General features: G+C 39.3%; 1 protein-coding gene across 1 annotated transcript in view; it reads right to left on the reverse strand.

The window, feature by feature from the left end:
* Positions 1-7,848: 7,848 nt before the first annotated feature.
* The window catches only part of prex1 (phosphatidylinositol-3,4,5-trisphosphate-dependent Rac exchange factor 1), a 159,658-nt gene continuing 147,638 nt past the window's right edge, over positions 7,849-19,868 (reverse strand). The window contains exons 33-40 of the mRNA XM_062998979.1: positions 18,565-18,667; positions 16,138-16,281; positions 14,797-14,911; positions 12,129-12,195; positions 11,736-11,911; positions 9,051-9,153; positions 8,851-8,918; positions 7,849-8,645 (exon numbers count right to left, since the gene is read on the reverse strand). Of these exons, the coding sequence (XP_062855049.1) occupies positions 8,603-8,645; positions 8,851-8,918; positions 9,051-9,153; positions 11,736-11,911; positions 12,129-12,195; positions 14,797-14,911; positions 16,138-16,281; positions 18,565-18,667 (819 nt within the window). The 3' untranslated portion in view covers positions 7,849-8,602. The remainder of the gene's footprint in view (positions 8,646-8,850; positions 8,919-9,050; positions 9,154-11,735; positions 11,912-12,128; positions 12,196-14,796; positions 14,912-16,137; positions 16,282-18,564; positions 18,668-19,868) is intronic.

The following is a 19,868-nucleotide window of genomic DNA, read 5'->3' on the forward strand; positions in this document are numbered from 1 at the left end:
CCAGGATTCAACCACTGAAAAATCCCCTGCAGTGAGCTCGTCCCTGCCTCTGTCCTGTCTGAGCACAACTTCCGCCTGCACTCAGGATCACAGGCTAGATTGGCTGGGAGGGATTTCACTGCATTTCGGAGGAATTAACTCAACAGAAACGCACCCCACCCCTACAAATCTGATCAGATCAAACACAACCAGTACTAACTTTTCCTCCAAGTTAACGCCTTCCAATTCATACCAGCTATGATGTGGTGAAAGTAATAGGACCCTTTTCTGATTGCATACTTGGTACATATTGCTCTAGGACTACACCCAACCACAGTGAGAGTCATTATTATTACTCAAAGGAAACATCAAACACTGGAAAATCTACCCTTTTGGCATATAGTTAATACAGTGGAACCTCGATTTAACAGACCTCCATTTAACGGATTTCGAATTGAACTGTCAAAATCTGGAAAACCAAATGTCTGGTTTGATTTTTTAAAATTCCCAGGAGAAGCGTACCAAAACCAACAGTTCAGTAATTGTCCACTAGCTGGCGCACGTCTCTCTGTTTACATGAGTGAGAGTCTTTATTTTGTCGGAAGGCTCGCTTTGTTCTCGCCTTTTTCTCAGTGTTTTATGCTTAATTTTTGCAAGTTCTAGTGCTCAGTTATGCACCAGCACTGCTTTAGACTCCCCCCCACTATAAGAAAAAAATTTACAACACAAGGTAAATGAAATTTCTCCCCAGTAGTATAGTACATCAATTTTCATATTTATTTACAGGCTCTACATTACATATTTATGTATCTATGAATGTTTTTTATTTTACTGTTTGTCATATGTGCATGTTTAGTGCTTTGTGGACCTTAGTGCTTTGTTTTTGTATATTTTCGCACCCTCTGGAAAAAGACCTTGCTGTTTCGGACAATCACATTTAAACAGTTAAATCAAGGTTCCACTGTAGTTTTGTTATAAGAAAGTAGCACTCATTTCTTTCTCTTTTTCCCCTCCCAATATAGCTATGTCCAAATTTTTTTGATTGTAACTTCCACTACTGCACCACCCCTACTCTGACAGAGGAAGTCACCCTCCAGCACCCCCTCCAGTACGTTTGCAGTCGCCGACTCCTTTTTTTCACCAGCAAGAGGCAGAGTCTCACAGAGAGCCTATCACATGCAGAGATGCATGCACTGCTGTCTGTGAATCATCCATCTACCATACAGGCGCACTGACCTGCCAGCAGAGGCCGCAATTGTAGCAGCAATGAGGAACACCATTAACTTCCCTCCATCAGGCATGGCAAATTGTGCCTGTTAAACACCCTGCCAGGTCGATAACACATATGAGATTCCAAATTAGAAGCTCAAGATCTCAGCCTTTGTAGGGTATAGCACACTAGACTGTTGCATCACCCAATCACAAGTTTCATTAAATTAAGACAAATACAATTTTTATACTTTCTTATTTTAGAAAGTTTTTCATTTGCTTAATTATTTAGTTTTTTAATTATTACAAGATAATTAACTTGATTGTTTTAATTTATTTGTTTAATTATTTTGAGTAAGCAATTATTACTACTGTATTTAAAAAACAGTATTAAAATTACATTTAAGAAGAAAAAGAAAATAGAAAACTAGAATTTTGTCTCCACTGTGTGAATACCATTCTAATTATTTTAAGACAGCATTTTAGGAAACCCTCACTCAATTACAATTAAGTGAATTATTATATAAACAGTTGATTAATGCATAAACATGATTAATGCAATATTTCATGCATAACTGAGTTGAATCCTTTTAAAAGTTTTAAGCAGGCCGCTCAGGTGGTGCAGCGGTAAAAACACACGCTAGCACACCAGAGCTGACATTTTGAACTCGTAGGTTGGAAACTCAGCTCTGCCATTGGCTGGACAGCTACATGAACAACAATTGGCTTGTTGTTCATACAGGGTGGGAAACCATATAGGAACCTCATAACTGATGCAATTACGACCTCCGCTGGCTGATTGATCGCACATGCACAGAGACAAGGCATAATGGGATCAGGGTGTGGCTCTCTGTACACAAAGCTGATCCGCATATGAACTCGCCTTGTGCAGGTAAAAAGATGCAGTCGGCTACTGCACGCGTTTTGGAGGGGGCGTGTGTCAGTTTGCTCTTCTCAATCGGGGTGGGGATCAGCACCAGTAGAGGAAGCATAATGCAGTTGGGTAAAAAATTGGATGCACTAAAAATCGGATGCATGACTGACTGCATGTTTCTGGACTGTGGGAGGAAACCAGAGCTCCAGGAGGAAACCCACGCAGACATGGGGAGAACATGCAAACTCCACGCAAAACGGACCCGGACCGCCCCGCCTGGGGATTGAACCCAGGACCTTCTTGCTGTGAGGCGACAGTGCTACCCACCGAGCCACCGTGCGGCCCAGTGTAAAGAGTCAGCTTGCAAAAAAAGGAATAAGACAGCATGTGAAAAACTTGTCATGTACTTTACTGTGCCAATTTCAGAGCAAAGATGTTTTTTCTACAGCAGCCCCTAGGCTCAGGAGGATGTAATATTGCTTGAGTGTGGACAGTAACACTTTTGTTCCACCAGCTTCTAAGTGATCGTGGACTTGCATTTTAATGATTGTGTTACATCTGACCATCCAGTTAAATCTTCACTTAAAATAAGATAACAGGTTGGTTTTCTTTCCTGACCCTGGCAAAGAGGCCACTGTTCCATGTACTAAAACATGCAAGTATAAGGATTTGTGATCCAAAAAGCCCCAGTGATAAATTCCCTCTCTGCCCTGTATTCTGTAAGTCTCAGTTTTAAGGTAGGCTCTTGGAAACCTTGAATTGACAATATTCCTCCTACAGAACGCCTCAGCAGGAGCTACATTAATGCCTTTCAGTGTTGTAATGGTGATTAATGGAGTTTAAGTCAGCAGTGATGACTTTGCATTTGTTTTCCACTAATCTGGACATTGCAGTCTCCAGGGCCTCCTGGCAGCTAAACCGGGCTAATTAAAAAAATGCACACCGTCACGTTTCCAGGGACAACTCACAGTATTACAGTGCAGACTTACAGACGAGATTTCATTTCCTTTCAGTCCAAAACTGCTACATTCTTGTATTTGTGCATAATATGTTATTTTTAATACTTATTTAGTAGAGGGTAGTTTACGCATCATGCAATTTGTAGCTAAAAGTTGTATTTAGTCGTAAAAAGGTTTTGCTTTGTTTGTTTGTTTATTAGGATTTAATGTCATGTTTTACACTTTGGTTACATTCATGACAGGAGCTGTAGTTACTCGTTACACAAGATTCATCAGCCCACAAGGTTATATTGAATGCAGACATGGGGAGAACATGCAAACTCCACACAAAAAGGACCCAGACTGCCCCACCTGGGGATCAAACCCAGTAAGGTACAAGGTAATCTTTTGGTGCTATGTAGATACTGTTTGTGGGAATTGTAAAATAATTAAATTATGGTTAAATGACCCAGCATTTTCAATTAAGATCACTCTATGTTTTGAAGCCTGCCAAAAGAAATCTGATCATGAGATTGCTTCATAATCGGCCAACATACTATAGGAGTTTAAAAAAAAAATCAATAAGCTACTTTGGCCCAACACTTTATAATCAAATTTAATTCAATAAGTCCAGAAGAGAAATCCACCTTTTCAGGACCTACTTGTGGAATCAGTGGAGCACTGTAGTAAAGACAAGATTACACAACACAGAAATAAACAGCTAACAAATCACATAGTGAAACGTTTAAAAATAAGTACTGTGTCATTTCCAGTATATGTCTTTTATTCTCATTAAGGAGTTTAATCTCATCTGCAGTGGGATGATAATTCTGCAGGTTTTAATTACAACCCAGTCAGCAGCTGCACGCCAATTCAGCCTGATTAATTGAGCCTAGTCTTTAAGTAATTAAAGATTTTAAATTGTACACTTTCTAATAATGAAGATTGCTGCTGCTCTGTCTGCTTCTTTGGGTTTCAGATCACATTTTATTATAAGTAGGAATCTGTAGTAACATGGTCAACACATTGTGATGTAAAAAATGTGCTGCTTCCACCACAACAAAGAGGCTGGAAGTACAAACAACATAATAGTTAATAGTTCTAATTAAAGATACTTCTTACTTTTTAAACACAAACTAATATTAGAATTTGTGTCCAAACATTCAAATCAAATCGAGTATACAAACAGTAAAGTCATTTAAAAACTTTAAATAAAAGGCACATATGTGTTAGAGTAGCACTGATATTTATAAATAGGTTTTATGTATTTTATTAGGAATTTAACGACATGTTTTACACTTTGGTTACATTCATAAAAGGGCAGGTAATTTCAGGTTACATATGATTCATTAGTTCAAGTTCAAACACCATCACAGGTAATTTTGTATCTCCAATTCACCTAACTTACCCGACTTGGGAAGCAACCAGAGCCCCTGGAAGAAACCCACGCAGACACGGGGAGAACATGCAAACTACAGACAGAAAGGACCCGTACCACTCCACCTGAGAATCAAACCCAGGACCTGTTTACCCACCCAAGGTTGAAGCCTGCAAGTCGACACTGCTGTGCCAACAATGCTGCTCCTGCTAGATATGATGGGAACCTGGCGTGTTTGCACCATAAATGTCTAGAACACTCTACAGACATTAGTAATGACTGGACTGAATAATGAAGAACTCCAATTGTTTATATTTATTATTTTTTTACTAGCTAAACTTTTAGTTCAATTTATTTTTGTGCATGTATGGTTTGTGTAAATCCTATTCATTCATATTATTTTCCAGGCCATCCAAGAAGGATGGATCCTGGCTGAGTCTGGTTCCTCTCAAGGTTTCTGCCTTTAATCTTAGAGAGTTTTTCCTTGCCACTGTCACCCTCAGCTTGCTCAACAGGGGTTTCTGGTCTGTCGATCCTGGATTCTGTAAAGTTGCTTTGAGACAATGTCTATTGTAAACAGGGCTATACAAATAAATTTGACTTGACCTTCTTACTGTGAGGTCACAGTGCTGCCCACTGAGCCACCCTTGTGTATTTAATAAAGCAAATATGTCCAGATTTTAAATACAAGCGTTTGTTCTCATTTGCACTATGGATCATATACTGTGTTATTTTCTAGTTTTGGAGTAAAATAATTAAAGCCTGGTTCTGGAAACTGTTCTTGTAAAAGACAGAGTAATTTGGTCTGCTATTGTCTGAGGGAACCAGGGGAAAACGCAAGCACAGCCAATTCACATCCACGTATCACCTATAATTGCTTAGATCACACCAAGTCCCACTGAGAAATGAACCCAATCTGAACAGATCTAAAGACAAAGATTGCAGGTGCATCACTGGATCAAGAGAAGTATTTAAATCAAGGAAGGAATTATCAAGTCATAAATGATGCTACAGTCAGTTTATTAGCCATGAGAGAGTTTAATTTCCATACTGATTTGACAATAGCCTTTGGGGAAAAAATAAAAATAAAGCCCAATAAATGCCTATCCCTTGAGCGATGTTGCAGCATATGGACAGGTGGATATAGATATTGAATAGGAAACAACAACCATCATCCAGCAGTATGAAGACAAACCTGTCTGGTTTTAAATTCTGTTAATGAGCTGAAATGCGAGACTGATGCCTTAATTATGTTCTTTAAAAGTACATTCAAACATCCACAAATATTACAGGTTAAAAAAGCACATCACCATTAAATTAGCTAATACAAGTCCTTTATCCTAACCAAAACACTCACTTCTTGCGTCCCAGATCATGTTTTCCAGCTCTAACACATCTGTTTAAAAGTCCTTCATGAGCTGAGACAGATGTGATCAGGCTGGGCAACAATCATCCACAAAAACCAGCATGTTTTTAATCAAACTTTACTTCATGCTAACCTGTTTCCTTCAAAGCAAGCCCGGCCAAAAAATACCTCAGTCTGTTGTGAAATCCTAAAACTAGTTCCAGTTTTAATGTAAGATCTGCTGTACAGCATATTATTTAAATTAAAGGAGTGAGTTCCATGTTTTTGTCATATTTAAAAGGCACTGTGAATGAAAATGACAGCACTGCATAATACTGAATAAACTGTCACAGTGATACGTTGTATGGTGTTGCAAATTAGGCGTGCATTCATGTCTGTTAATGTATAACATCTGAATATTAATTTTATATAATAATGTATTTCTTTTTTTGTGCATTCAGTATTCAAAAATGGCAAACAATGAAAAATGACTACATGGGTAACAGTATGCGAACACCCCTTCAAGGCGAATTTTAGACACATACTAAAAAGTTAATACAATTAAGTATACAACCAAGTAGTTTTAAAAGAACATAATATTTTAATATGACATTTAACATGCCACTGTCACATGATGCTACCCTTTTAACAAGTCAGAAAATGACACTTCTGTGCCCTAGTCAACTGTAAGAACTGTATATGTAAAATGTATAAGGCACAAGTCCTTTTAGTGCGTAAAACAACCTGTTCTTGAATTCTTGAATGCAAGTCTTACAATCAAGTTTCAAACTGAAATTTTATTATCAGGAACTGGCCAAGTAGCTGCACACTGGCCTAAGATTACCATGCACAATGTCAAGCTTTACTTGGATTGTGTAAAGCATACCACTGTTGGACTTTGGCACAGTGGAAACCCATTCTCTTAAATGGTTGTGCTTTGCCATTTGGCAATCTGGTAGAATCAAGGGAGAATGGTGTATGTTTAAATAAATTGTGCCAATTTTAAAGTTGCTTAGATCTGCTAAGCCTAACAATACAGTGTTCAATGGCATTCTACAGTAGAGGATTGTGTGCTTCCAAGTTAGTGGTAACAAGTCTGAAGACTAGTTTTCTGCTTAGGCATGACAACACCCCCAGTACCCAAACCCTGACCCATTGGTGTTGAATGAACATGACTTGACTGCACAGAGCCCTGGCCTTAACTCCATCCAACACCTGGGTAAACTGGAAAACCTGCTTCCTAGAATCAGTACCTGGCCTTACTTATGCCTCTAAGGCTAAATGAGTGTTCCTTATACAGTAATGTATCAACCTCTTGTGGGAAAACCAAAACGGAAGCTTCATATTAATGCCCGTGATTTTGATATGACATTTGAAAATGACATATGGAAACGTTAAAGGTGCCCACACAAACATGACCATGTCTGTAAGTACTGAACTGAAGGAAATACTTTAGACTTTATTGGATTAAAAGTGGAGCTTGCTTTGAGGAACCAAAACGTAAGATTAACACCAAGCAATCTAGTTCAAACATCTGATACAATGCAAACTGTGACGTTTCTACTGACCACAGGGTTAGAAGATTAAATACTGAAAACAATGTGAGTGTAAACACAGTAAGGACTCCTATTCACATATATAGCATGTATACAAAATGAAAGATTTACAGTTCCATATTGTTTTGTTTTAACATTAATAAATCCATTTAAATTATAGCATTACGCTCTCCCAGACAGGGTAAAATTATGCTTAAAACTCTGATAATGTTATATATATTTATATGTATTTACAAACAAAACAGAAATTCAATAAAAAAAATGGTTTCCGGCATCTTTAAGCATCCTTCAGTGATCCCTTTGTTTTCTTCTAAGCATGAAAACGTACAGTACTTCAGCAAACACTGTTACACAACTGAGCTTTTTTATTGTGCTTCTCAAAACACATTTGCTACTTTATAGGAAGATTCTGTATTGTAACATGGCATGGATTAAGAAAAGTGCCAACATCAGACCTGGCATGACTTCTGTTCCTCAATGATCCGAGTAGTAAAAATCCTAAGTATTAATAGTAAATGTAAATTGATTAGCTGAGTAACTTTATTTAACTTAGCCTAAACAATATATTCACTTCTATTTTCTGCCCCCCATCATAATCCAAGACAAATAAAAAAGGGAATAAAATAAAGCATTTCAATATAAAACTAAGACAATACATTAAACAGTGTCGGATTGGTCCGTATAATACTGGGCGGTTAGACTGGAATGCATTCAGTAATTTGTAAGACCTGATAGAAATAAGGAAAGTAAAAAGTTTTGCAGAATACTCTCCTGTAAGGAAGAGTGTAGAAATGCACATGCTAAGCTACAGTAATTGCACATAATCACCACGGATATCTGAGGCAGTGAGAACCTCGCCCTGCCTCGCTATCTACACATCAAACCGCTAAGCGCCAACATTGCAGTCGAAGGCAAAGTGAGAAACACAGTCTGTTACAGGTAGTTTAGTAACCTGGTTAAAAAAAACACGATCCACCGGAGCATCCGTTTCAGCATGTGAGTGGTAACATCCAAGTCTGTTTAAAAGCTGAGTCTATGCTGGAGCAGTCAGATCAAATGCTGCTACCCAAGATTAGCACTGCTAATATTAGCAAATTAATGGTGGCTATAAGATTCTCATGCAGACTTGGGTGTTGGCCTCGGTCAGCCTCTTGTAAAATCCTTTGCTAACTGAAGTGCGGTGGAACAGAAATGTCTGGCAAAGGCAGCATGACTTTTGTTTCAAAGCATGGGTCTGAGAATCCAAAACTCTGTTTGTTCTGTTTTTCCCCCCAATTTTTCAAGTATACCGTCAGGAGGCTGAGGTGAGGAACATGAGAATACTCAGAGATCGCCATCCGAAGGTGGTAGACACAGCTGGAAGAGCCTGGAACAATTCATTATAACAGATGTCAATAAAAATTTGGATAATATCACAGCATTCCAACCAAGTCTACACAGTTTTCTAAAAAGGTTATCAAGTTATTAAGAACCCATACTTAAGTAAACTAGTGAGCTGTTATTTAAAAAAAGGATTTATCGTTGTCATTACAGCTGGCTTTGTAATACTTATTCAGATCTAACCACATTACCTTGGTGCAAAGGGGGGCATCTGGTCCATCACTTTGAGGTTTTTGGCAGAGATTTCTACTCTGGTGCCCTATAAAACACATAAAATACATGACACTTTTTCAATACAATGGACCCTGAGCCAAATAAACAACCAAAAAAGATCCTATTTACAGTATATCATCAATGTTGTAGTGCAGTACGAGCCTGGTATTTAACATACCTGTTTGCGCATGATGTCCAAAGTCTGCATGAAGCAGCGTGGCATGAGGCTGTGGTTCCTGGCCAGGTTCATAGCCTGTTCTAGTGATACAGTCAGTGTGCACCTGCATAACACAAGGTCTGTATTAAAGGCATTCTGGCATAGAGTAAAACCTACAGAGAGTTTGGTTCATCTGGGACAGTGGTAGCTTAATGGGTAGAACTTTGGGCTATCAGTTACAAAAGGTTAAAAGTGCGAATCCTAGCTCTGCTATGCAGATGTTGGGCCCTTGAGAAAGCCCTTAACCCTCTCGGCTCTGCACTCTGACCCCAGCTTTCAAACAAGCTGGGATATGCAAAGAACAAATTGTATTAAATAAAGGCATTCTATCATAGCAAGCCATAGCCTAGTGGTTAAGGTACTGGACTAGTAATCAGAAGGTCCCTGGTTCAAGCCCCACCACTGCCAGGTTGCTGCTGCTGGGCCCTTGAGCAAGGCCCTTAACCCTCAATTGCTCAGACTGTAACTGTAATGTAAGTCGCTTTGGATAAAGGCGTCTGCTTAATGCAGAAAATGTATAAAAAAATGTAATGTAATGCTTCCTTTTACAGTATGGATTCTGCCAATTTTGTATACTAACTAGGCATGTCAGTAAATAACCTGTTAACTGATTAAATAATTAATTTATTTACATGTTTTATGCTGTGCTTACACAGTGGTTACATTTACGGCAGGAACGCTGGGTAATTATCATGTCCTTGTCAAGTGTTGTTTTCATATGCTGTTATTTAAATGTGCTCAGGGCCAGTGATAGCTCAGTGGTTAAGGTACTGGACTAGTAAACAAAAGGTTGCCGGTTCAAGCCCCGCCACCACCAAGTTGCCACTGTTGGGTCCCTGAGCAAGGCCCTTAACCCTCAATTGCTCATTGTGTAAGTCGCTTTGGATAAAAGCGTCTGCTAAATGCTGAAAATGTAAAATGCTCTTAGACCAATTAAAAAGGATCGTTTTCATTTTGGCTTAATTAAAGATTTTTCTCACTGTATTTGGTATTGACATAGATTGTTGTTTCTGTAGGTATTTAAGACATTCAGTCAGTATGTGTTTGATAGAAACAGGTATTCTGCAGGTATCACAGAGTAGAGGAGCTTCCTTCCTTACAAGATATGAGTGTGTTAAGCATGTGTGTCCAATGTGGCATCTGGTATAAACCACCTGATCAACAGGTTTCTCTGGTTGTGTTTTTATCAGAGGAAAATGTCAGGACATATTTAACCTGGTAACTGATAACCGACACAGTAATTATTGATCGGTTAATGCTGTTGGTTAAACTATCAACGTAATATATTTCCAACAGCTGATGCTTGATTCCATTTCAGAGCACCACTACAGTCTGTACAGAGTAAGATCGTAGATTTGAAACTCACCCGACTGAGTTTCAAATATGAACATTTTAATGTTTGTTTGTTTGTTTATTAGGATTTTAACGTCATGTTTTTCTGCAATTTCCTTCGGGATCAATAAAGTGTTATCTTATCTCTTATATCACACTTTGGTTACATTCATGACAGGAACGGTAGTTACTCTTTACACAAGGTTCATTAGTTCACAAGGTTATATTGAACACAGTCATGGACAATTTAGTGTCTATAATTCACCTCACTTGCATGTGCACCCAGAGGAAACCCACGCAGACACTGGGAGAACATGCAAACTCCAAACAGAAAGGACCCGGACCGCCGCACCTGGGAATCGAACCCAGGACCTTCTTGCTGTGAGGCGAAAGTGCTACCCACTTAGCCACCGTGCCGCCCGAACATTTTAATGCTTTTAAATGCTTCAAATTAAAATCACTAACAGGGAAGCTGTTTTGTGGCAGTGTGGAGTCTGACTGCATATTAAACTCTCTGCATCCGGATCTGTGTGTAACGTATCTAACTCTGATAAAAGATGTGGATATTTTGCATCAAGTTCCACTATAAGGGTAAAACTCTTTTTGCTTTTACCAACAACACTAATGTTTTCAGTAAAAGCGTTAATAAATGGCTTACATCTCTTATCTTTGATTAGCATATTTAGTTAGTGCTTGTAATGAACTGTTCACAAGCGAGTCTGTACAAAATGTACATTCTGAATCAAAAATTATTCTAAAACATCCCTGCCTTATTAACTACAGATTAAAGGAACACTGAGGAACATGTCCCCCCAATATATTGTGATTACAGCCTTGTTCTAAACGCTGGTTCTGCTCACTGTGTTTATCTTACTGTTCTCCATTACTGGCATCCTGGCAACGGGGGCTTCATGAAGCTGAACATCACCATGCCAACCATATGACTGCCTTTGTGTAACCCTGCTTTCACTCTGGCAGTGAGGTGATTAAACAATCAGGCTTATTCATTAGCATGGCTAATTAGAGTCAGCACTGCAACAAAGCTGAGTACAAATTGATGTGAATGGGAAGCAAACTTATGTGGCGAGAGCCAATCAGAGTCAAGCTTCCCCGCTGTCTGTGTAATGTATACCCTGTGATGACACATTGGTGATAACTCGTATCAAAAGCCACTTTATAACAGCCATCTAAATGTTTATATTTTTAATAACGGCACGTTTACAGGTTTAGCGGGTCTTTAAAGATAAATCCATTTACCTGGACATAATCACAATACATTTGTAAACACAGTTTGGTATGTCTGGTGGGCATTACCTCTGCATGCCTGTGGCACACATGGAAATGTGGCAGGCTCCCAGACGGCTGCAGAGCTCTGAAGAAACCAGGAGCACGCTGACTCCGGATGGGTGACCCGCTGCACTAGGCTTCACGTTCATGTAGGTCTGCATAAGCCTACACAGATCGTCCAGAGTGTTGAGTGGACGAAGGAGCTGCAGAAAAAAATAAGGTAATTAATCAATCAGTCTAACTGATCCAGTCTGAGTTGGCTACATAAGTCCAGTCTGCATTTTATTTAAGATTACACTGTTTTATGCAGCAATAGCTGGATACAGGTGAAATTTATAAAACCTGCTAGAGCTTCAGGGTGCTGCTCATGCACATAAACACAAACAGAAAACTGAAAATAATGCTGTGGGGTAAACTTACCTGATCTATTTTCATGGCAGTGGAATTTGATTCTGAGGGTAAATTGGATTTTTCTAAATAGAAAGCCCTGCAAGAAAGAGAGTTCCAAAATTAATGATATTATTAACCTAGCAACACAGTATATGTAACACACATTTTCTATTTCATGTTTTACCACCGCTTCATCCCGGCCAAGGTTTCAGTGTGTCTGGCCTCCCTGAAATCACTAGCCACGGGGCAGTAACACACCCCAGACAGGACAACAATCCATCACAGGGCAAAAACATCTCACTTTTTAATGCTTGGGTGTTGCAGCGGTCTAATGCACTAGCCGCCAACACAGAGATCTCAAGCTATCAAGTTCCGTTATTAGCAACCTAGCTTGGCCTGAGGGATTGAGGCAGATGGGGTAACTCATGAGTGCTGTAAATGCGACCTCTGCTGGCTGGTTGAGGTGCCAGCATAATTGGTGGATAATTTACTGAGACTCCATCTGTGGCAGGTAAGAAGAATCAGCTAGAGACAGCACACCTGTCAAAGGGGGCACGACTTGTGTGAAGCTCTTCCTGCTCAGAGAGTAAGTGGGGCAAAAGGCAGAGAACTTACAATCAAGGAATTGGAAATGAATAGATTGGTAGAAAAAACACTTCTATTTTTAAGTTTGAAAATCTAGTGAGCTGCCTTGCTGCCTACTGGCTACCTCAGCAGCTGCCTAAGTAGAGAGGATTCTAATAAGACATTAAACTCATAAGGCAGGTTATTCAGACACACTACTTAGACAGTGATTACAGCGATTACTTCACCGCAGTTTTCGCTTACTAAGCTAACACAGTTAGCCTGAGGCGACACAACCCACTAGCATGGCAGCTAACAAGTCAGAATTCGCAAATAAATGACACTTGTACACATTTATACATACTAATAATCAATAAGACTTTATTTACATTTGTAAAAGAACTCAGTTCGTTGCTCTGCATCTGTCCACCATATTTGTAATTTTTTGTGAGAAAACTTGTGCCGCATTGAATGCTGGAATTGCCTTCCCGCTAAGGAAGCATCGGACGCTCCCTCGTTATTCAGTCAGATTATCATTTAAAAATAAGGCACCTTAGAAGGCAGCATTTTAAGGTATCTAAGAATTCAAACAGCGTACTTCTCTAGCGCGTAGGATAACGTAAAATGCGTCTTTATGCAAGTTCCGTTATGTTAGTTCCGACCTTACAATCTGATTGGTTGAGAAGCGTTCTAACCGTGCTGATATTTGTGATAACAGCACGGCCTTTTCACACCACAAATGTATTACTCCGCTGACGCGTTGCCAGTAACGACAAGCTTCATGCACACAAACGCGCACTCAGGCGACACAGACCTTATTCCCGATCGCGTGTTAAATCTGTTATCTGATATACAATCTAGCGCACTGTGTAGGGAACATAACCAATTGTCTAATTCACTATCTAGTGCACTATGTAGGGAACATGAATGCGTTATCTGATATACAATCTAGTGCACTGTGTAGGGAACATAACCAATTGTCTAATTCACTATCTAGTTCACTTTGTAGGGAACATAAATCCATGATCTGATACACTATCTAGTGCACTATGTAGTACACATTAATGTGTTTGTAACGCGAACAGTTAGCTTAATAGCCCAGTTAGCAGCTCCTAAAAGTTCTGTTATCACCCATAATCCTTTGGTGTGTGCGAGAGGTTTTTTATTTCTTTTTTTTCTCTTCGGAGGTTCTTGACTTTTTCTTCTTGTTCTTCTTACTTCCCTGAAATGAGTTTTTGCAACTTGGGATGTCTGCTTTGTAGTGTTAAACTATATGCCTTTTTTAGCCTACTGTGTTAAGGCAGGGTAGGGAATTTTTACCGTTGCATAGCAGCAACTCATTCGTTGTGAAACTACTTTCTGGCGGAAGGTATTGTCAATATTAAAGCATATTTAATATAAAATTCAGGGCTTCTTTGATTTATTTTCTTTCTTTATTTTGTGAAAACTGTTGTATAAAAGCAGTTGAACACTTGAGGTCGTGTGTTATCGCGAATAACATCACGGCTGTAATGATCTACGGCACTCGCCTTTGGCTTGTGCCTGCAACCAAATCACAGCCGTGATGTTATTCGCAATAACACACTCCCTCTCGTGTTCTATTACTTAAATGTAGAGAGATCACTAGGTTTTCAAACAGACCCAGTGTTTTGCTTGTGTTGTGGATAAACTCTTCTGATGTTGGGGTAGATAAAATAATGGTTATAAAACGGATAGTTCCGGTCCTAAAATCTGATTGGCTGAGCCGCGTTCGAAGCCGTTGTAAAATCCCAGATAAACGCACACCTATGACCACCTCACATCATTCCATATTAATACGCCACTGAAAAGAAAAAGTGAATGTTATGTTCGCCCTCATGTTGCCTAGCAACACTGTTAACAAACTACCTGGGGTCGTGGAAGAATGCTTTCTGTAAGTGTTTTTGTAAATAAAAACATTTATAAATTGAACATTGTTGTATTTTATTATAAACAAAACAACCTTCCCCGTGATAAAATCGCAGTAACGCATGGTCTCTTGTGGCTTATTGCTTTATTTTAGCATTGTTCCGAGCTAAATTTCACGGTGGCATTCTTAAAACTCGTTAGGAGAATGAAGACTTGTCTTGCTAGACTACTCTTAAAGTAGCTCTACCTGAGTCTTCTGTAGTAGAACTTGACCTTCTCCAGTGACACAGCATTGATCCGTTGCTGAAACTCCTCCATCGCCAAAAAGTCCTGAGCTGGAATTCCTTCAGGTCTTTCTAGAGCTAAAAGAAACAGGCAAAAACACATGCGCCATTTAGTACAGTGGTTCTCAACCAGGGATCCTAGGCCCCCTAGGGGGCCTCAGTAAGCCTAGCGGGGGTCCCATTGCATTTAATTGAGAAGAGTAAGAATCATGTGATAGGACATATAGACGATTTCTTGTGATGTCATGTAGATCTATTTTAAACTGCCTATAGCCCATGTTGAATCTTTGAGAATGGACACATTTTTGATTTGCCCACCACGAAAAGTCAACAGATGCCGACTATAAAAGATTCCAATTCAGTTGTTGATGTAGATCACAATATATTTTGGCATCCTTGCTGAAAGCATAAGAATAATATTATAACCCGTGTCAAAGGGTCCCAGAAAAAAATTTAAACACGGGGTGGTCCACGAGAAAAAATACTGCTGCAGTGCACAACTTAACCACTAGATGGAGATAGAGATTCATAAAACCAAATTGTCCTTTCTATGGCTATCGTGTGTGAAACCCAAGAGTCTTTCTTACGCTGTTCTCACAAAGTTGATATCATATTTATCATAATCATATTCATAATCATAATTTTATTTAATATAACTGATATTCACCATTAGTCAAGGGTGTGGCTGAAACACTCTCATGTAATTAAGAGGGATGCATTTGACCCCATACATTTGACCACAATGTAGGTGTACAATTTGTTTAGAAATATACTGGCAATTAATAGATATATATATATATTTAAGTTTGGAGTACACATTTCATTCCCAATTCTCTTTTTAGAAATGCCCATATATATTCTATTCTATTTGTCTGTGGAGATACAGCACCACTAGTTAGTTGAGCTAACTAGAAAAGCTAATCTGTCATTGAACACGTCACTGGGTGATACTAGGGTAGGACACCCTAGGCATGTAGATTTGCAGTTTGCAGTTTTTATTCATTATCACGTCACCAACTGCTGAGGTATGAAACTTTGGTGTAATTTAGTAAGCCACCAAGTAAAATAAATGAGTGAAATCAACTGGGGAGAAAACTCTGGCTGGACACCTTTTTTTCCCATCTATTTAATTATACACTTCCGATGAGCATTTCATAATAAGTAGCACTTGCGTCAGACAGAAATAGTGCTTCTATAAAAGGTCTGAAAGTGTGAACACACAGGCTCTTGACAGCGGGCACTCCCAAGTCGAGTTGCGCAAAGCACTGCGTGAAAAGGCAAAGTGAAGCAAAGTGTAAACACACCTCTGGTGAACAGAGCCGAGTGGAGCTTGAGGCTGCCTCCATTCTGCAGGCGTGTAGGAAGCTCACTGAAATGACAACTGTCCAGGTAGAGCGTGATGCGGATGGCCTGCCGACTGCCCTCCACCTGATAATGCACTGGGGTGTCTGTGAGCGAGAGAGGAAAGGAGAACAGAAATGACATAAAAAGGGGGAAGGAAGGGTGGACAGGAAATAAGAAAGAACAGGCAATGATGAAAGAAAGGAGACCAAGGACAGAGAAAGAGGATGCATACATTTGCGTTAATGTATATTTGAATTGTCCTAGGGAACAAAAACCTGTTGTACATTAGGTTAAATCTTTCTTTTAATGAAAGTCTTAGGGGCGTTGTAGGTGAAATTAATGATTAGTATGTGAAGTACAATTCTGTACAATGCTTTAATTAATTCTTTAGTCCAAGGAAATCTAAGTTAAGCTTTCCTGTGATGGCACTTTCAAGCGTTCCTGACGTAAACATGTAGGTCTTATTACTCTTTTTAAAATTATTTTTCTTTCGGCTGCACCCATATTTAGGAGACGCCACAGTGGATCTGGTATGCATACCAGACTTTGCACAGTTTTTACTTCAGATGCCCTTCCTGATGCAACCCTCTTATTTTCATCCGGGCTTGGGACTGGCACTTAGACCACACTGACAAGTGCACCTCCCAATGACTAGGCTGTTTAAACCATTGTCTGCATGCCAGATCCCCAAATCTCAGAGGTAGTTAGCACCAAGAAGTCTGTTGTGTTTTATATTTTGATGGGATGCTACAGTATAAGCTTGTTGATAAAAGGTTAACTGTTGGCTAATGATGAAGAAAACTTTTCAAACTTTGCACCCCTAGTATATTTATGCCAGTGTGCAGCCAACCAGACTGGATTTAGCTTCAGTTTCAGCCCCCAGCAGACCAACTGATACAAAAATGCCCAACAGAAAGCATTGGTTTTATTGCTTTTTCTGTGTTGTTCTAGTGTTGAAAGTTGCATAAACAGACAGAACTGCTTTGTTTAATGCTTTCTCGATTGTTACAATTATTGAACACTTATAAAGCATATTGGTTGTAGTTTTAAATATAGAATTTGCTGTACTTAAGCATTAAAAACTATTGAAAGACAAACAACTGCCTCAACATTGAAATTATTAGGGATATTCACCAATATGCTACAGATGTGATGGATAAGGATTAGATTAAATTATTTATACTTTGTAACACTTATTCTTAAATACATTTACATCTATGTTTACAGTTTGTGTATACTTTCTTCTATTCTAAAGCGAAATAGTTCTAACCCTGGTCTAATCTAAAGCTTGTTTAAACCTTAGCTTTTTGACTGATGAGAGTTTTTGTATTTTTGTAAAGTGAAATAAAATCCTACAGAGTTGAAAGTGTTGAAAATACCCTAAAACTAAACAAAAGCTGGAAGTACGGCACCCGTAACTAAATCAAATGAAATAAAACAGTAATATAACTTGATTTACATTCACTGTTAGTGAGTTCATACATGCATAATTGAGCAATTTGGATTCTCCCACTTGCACCATTCTGTATAGTTCAGCTTAAGTGGTGCAGCATGCTGGAAAGGTTAAACACATGGGCATCTATTGAGTATTACAATATTAGGACATGCCTAACCAGTTCTCATATCTGTCTTACTTGTATCCTGTTTTTTACATTTCAATTTTGCAGACTGACAAGTGAATTCTGCATTTTTTAAATTCAGCCCTGCTTAAAAATAATATTACTGCTCTGATTTTCCTTTATTAAAAAAAAGATTGTAATATTTTCCACTGTATTTTTGGATATTTTCATGGTACGCCATATATCAGAATCCTTAATCTCTTTTGGGAGTATAATTATGTAAAAATAGCAGTAAAAACAGCCTTATAATATAATTTCTAAGCTGGATACTTTTAACAATGAACACAATACGCCAGTATATCTCAGAAAAAAAAAAGAATCAGATCCTTAGATAAATCTGCTAAAATATTTGCGCTAACCATGCTGACATTCCTAAAAGGGACATCTGGAGTGCGTGTGTGGGGGGTCTCAAAAGGGATGGGATTTCTAGCCTTAATACCAGACTGAATTCCTGCAGCCATTATCCACAATGAAAGGAGAAAAAAACAGATAGGGTGTAATTCTAATTTTTTGTGAAAGAATGGAATGTGTGTACACGTTAAAGGCATTTTTAGTAAGAAACGTTTTAGAGATTGTGTGTAAGAGTACTTTGGGACAGTTCAGAGACGACCTCAAGTAACCTCACTGCATGTTATTAAGAGAACTCATACGATATCTAAGAAATAAATCTATATTAAGAGGCACTGACAGTACAACTTTAATCTACAGTAGCTATGAAAAAAGATCTGGTAAAGATGGTATTAAAAGCTATGTTTAGCAGAAGCTCACTTGTGACAAGGCATTCGTTCTCCAGCGGTCGGAAGAGCACAGTGACTTTATCCAGATCCTGCAGAGCTGCTTTCGTGTCTTCCAGCATGGTGCGCTCGTCTCTCTGTTCAAACCAGCAAGAAAAACCTCAGAACATAAGAGCTTAACAACAGAGCTCACCAGCACTGCAACTTACAGCGTCTTTATCGGCCTATGTCCCTCTTGTCACTACTATTTTTTACATTACTATTAAAGAGAGATGTTCGACCAGGGCTTCTTATACAGTGTATCACAAAAGTGAGTACACCCCTCACATTTCTGCAGATATTTAAGTATATCTTTTCATGGGACAACACTGACAAAATGACACTTTGACACAATGAAAAGTAGTCTGTGTGCAGCTTATATAACAGTGTAAATTTATTCTTCCCTCAAAATAACTCAATATACAGCCATTAATGTCTAAACCACCGGCAACAAAAGTGAGTACACCCCTTAGTGAAAGTTCCTGAAGTGTCAATATTTTGTGTGGCCACCATTATTTCCCAAAACTGCCTTAACTCTTCTGGGCATGGAGTTTACCAGAGCTTCACAGGTTGCCACTGGAATGCTTTTCCACTCCTCCATGACGACATCACGGAGCTGGCGGATATTCGAGACTTTGCGCTCCTCCACCTTCCGCTTGAGGATGCCCCAAAGATGTTCTATTGGGTTTAGGTCTGGAGACATGCTTGGCCAGTCCATCACCTTTACCCTCAGCCTCTTCAATAAAGCAGTGGTCGTCTTAGAGGTGTGTTTGGGGTCATTATCATGCTGGAACACTGCCCTGCGACCCAGTTTCCGGAGGGAGGGGATCATGCTCTGCTTTAGTATTTCACAGTACATATTGGAGTTCATGTGTCCCTCAATGAAATGTAACTCCCCAACACCTGCTGCACTCATGCAGCCCCAGACCATGGCATTCCCACCACCATGCTTGACTGTAGGCATGACACACTTATCTTTGTACTCCTCACCTGATTGCCGCCACACATGCTTGAGACCATCTGAACCAAACAAATTAATCTTGGTCTCATCAGACCATAGGACATGGTTCCAGTAATCCATGTCCTTTGTTGACATGTCTTCAGCAAACTGTTTGCGGGCTTTCTTGTGTAGAGACTTCAGAAGAGGCTTCCTTCTGGGGTGACAGCCATGCAGACCAATTTGATGTAGTGTGCGGCGTATGGTCTGAGCACTGACAGGCTGACCCCCCACCTTTTCAATCTCTGCAGCAATGCTGACAGCACTCCTGCGCCTATCTTTCAAAGACAGCAGTTGGATGT

This window comes from Trichomycterus rosablanca, chromosome 7 (genome assembly GCF_030014385.1).
Source record: "Trichomycterus rosablanca isolate fTriRos1 chromosome 7, fTriRos1.hap1, whole genome shotgun sequence".
Taxonomy (NCBI): domain Eukaryota; kingdom Metazoa; phylum Chordata; class Actinopteri; order Siluriformes; family Trichomycteridae; genus Trichomycterus; species Trichomycterus rosablanca.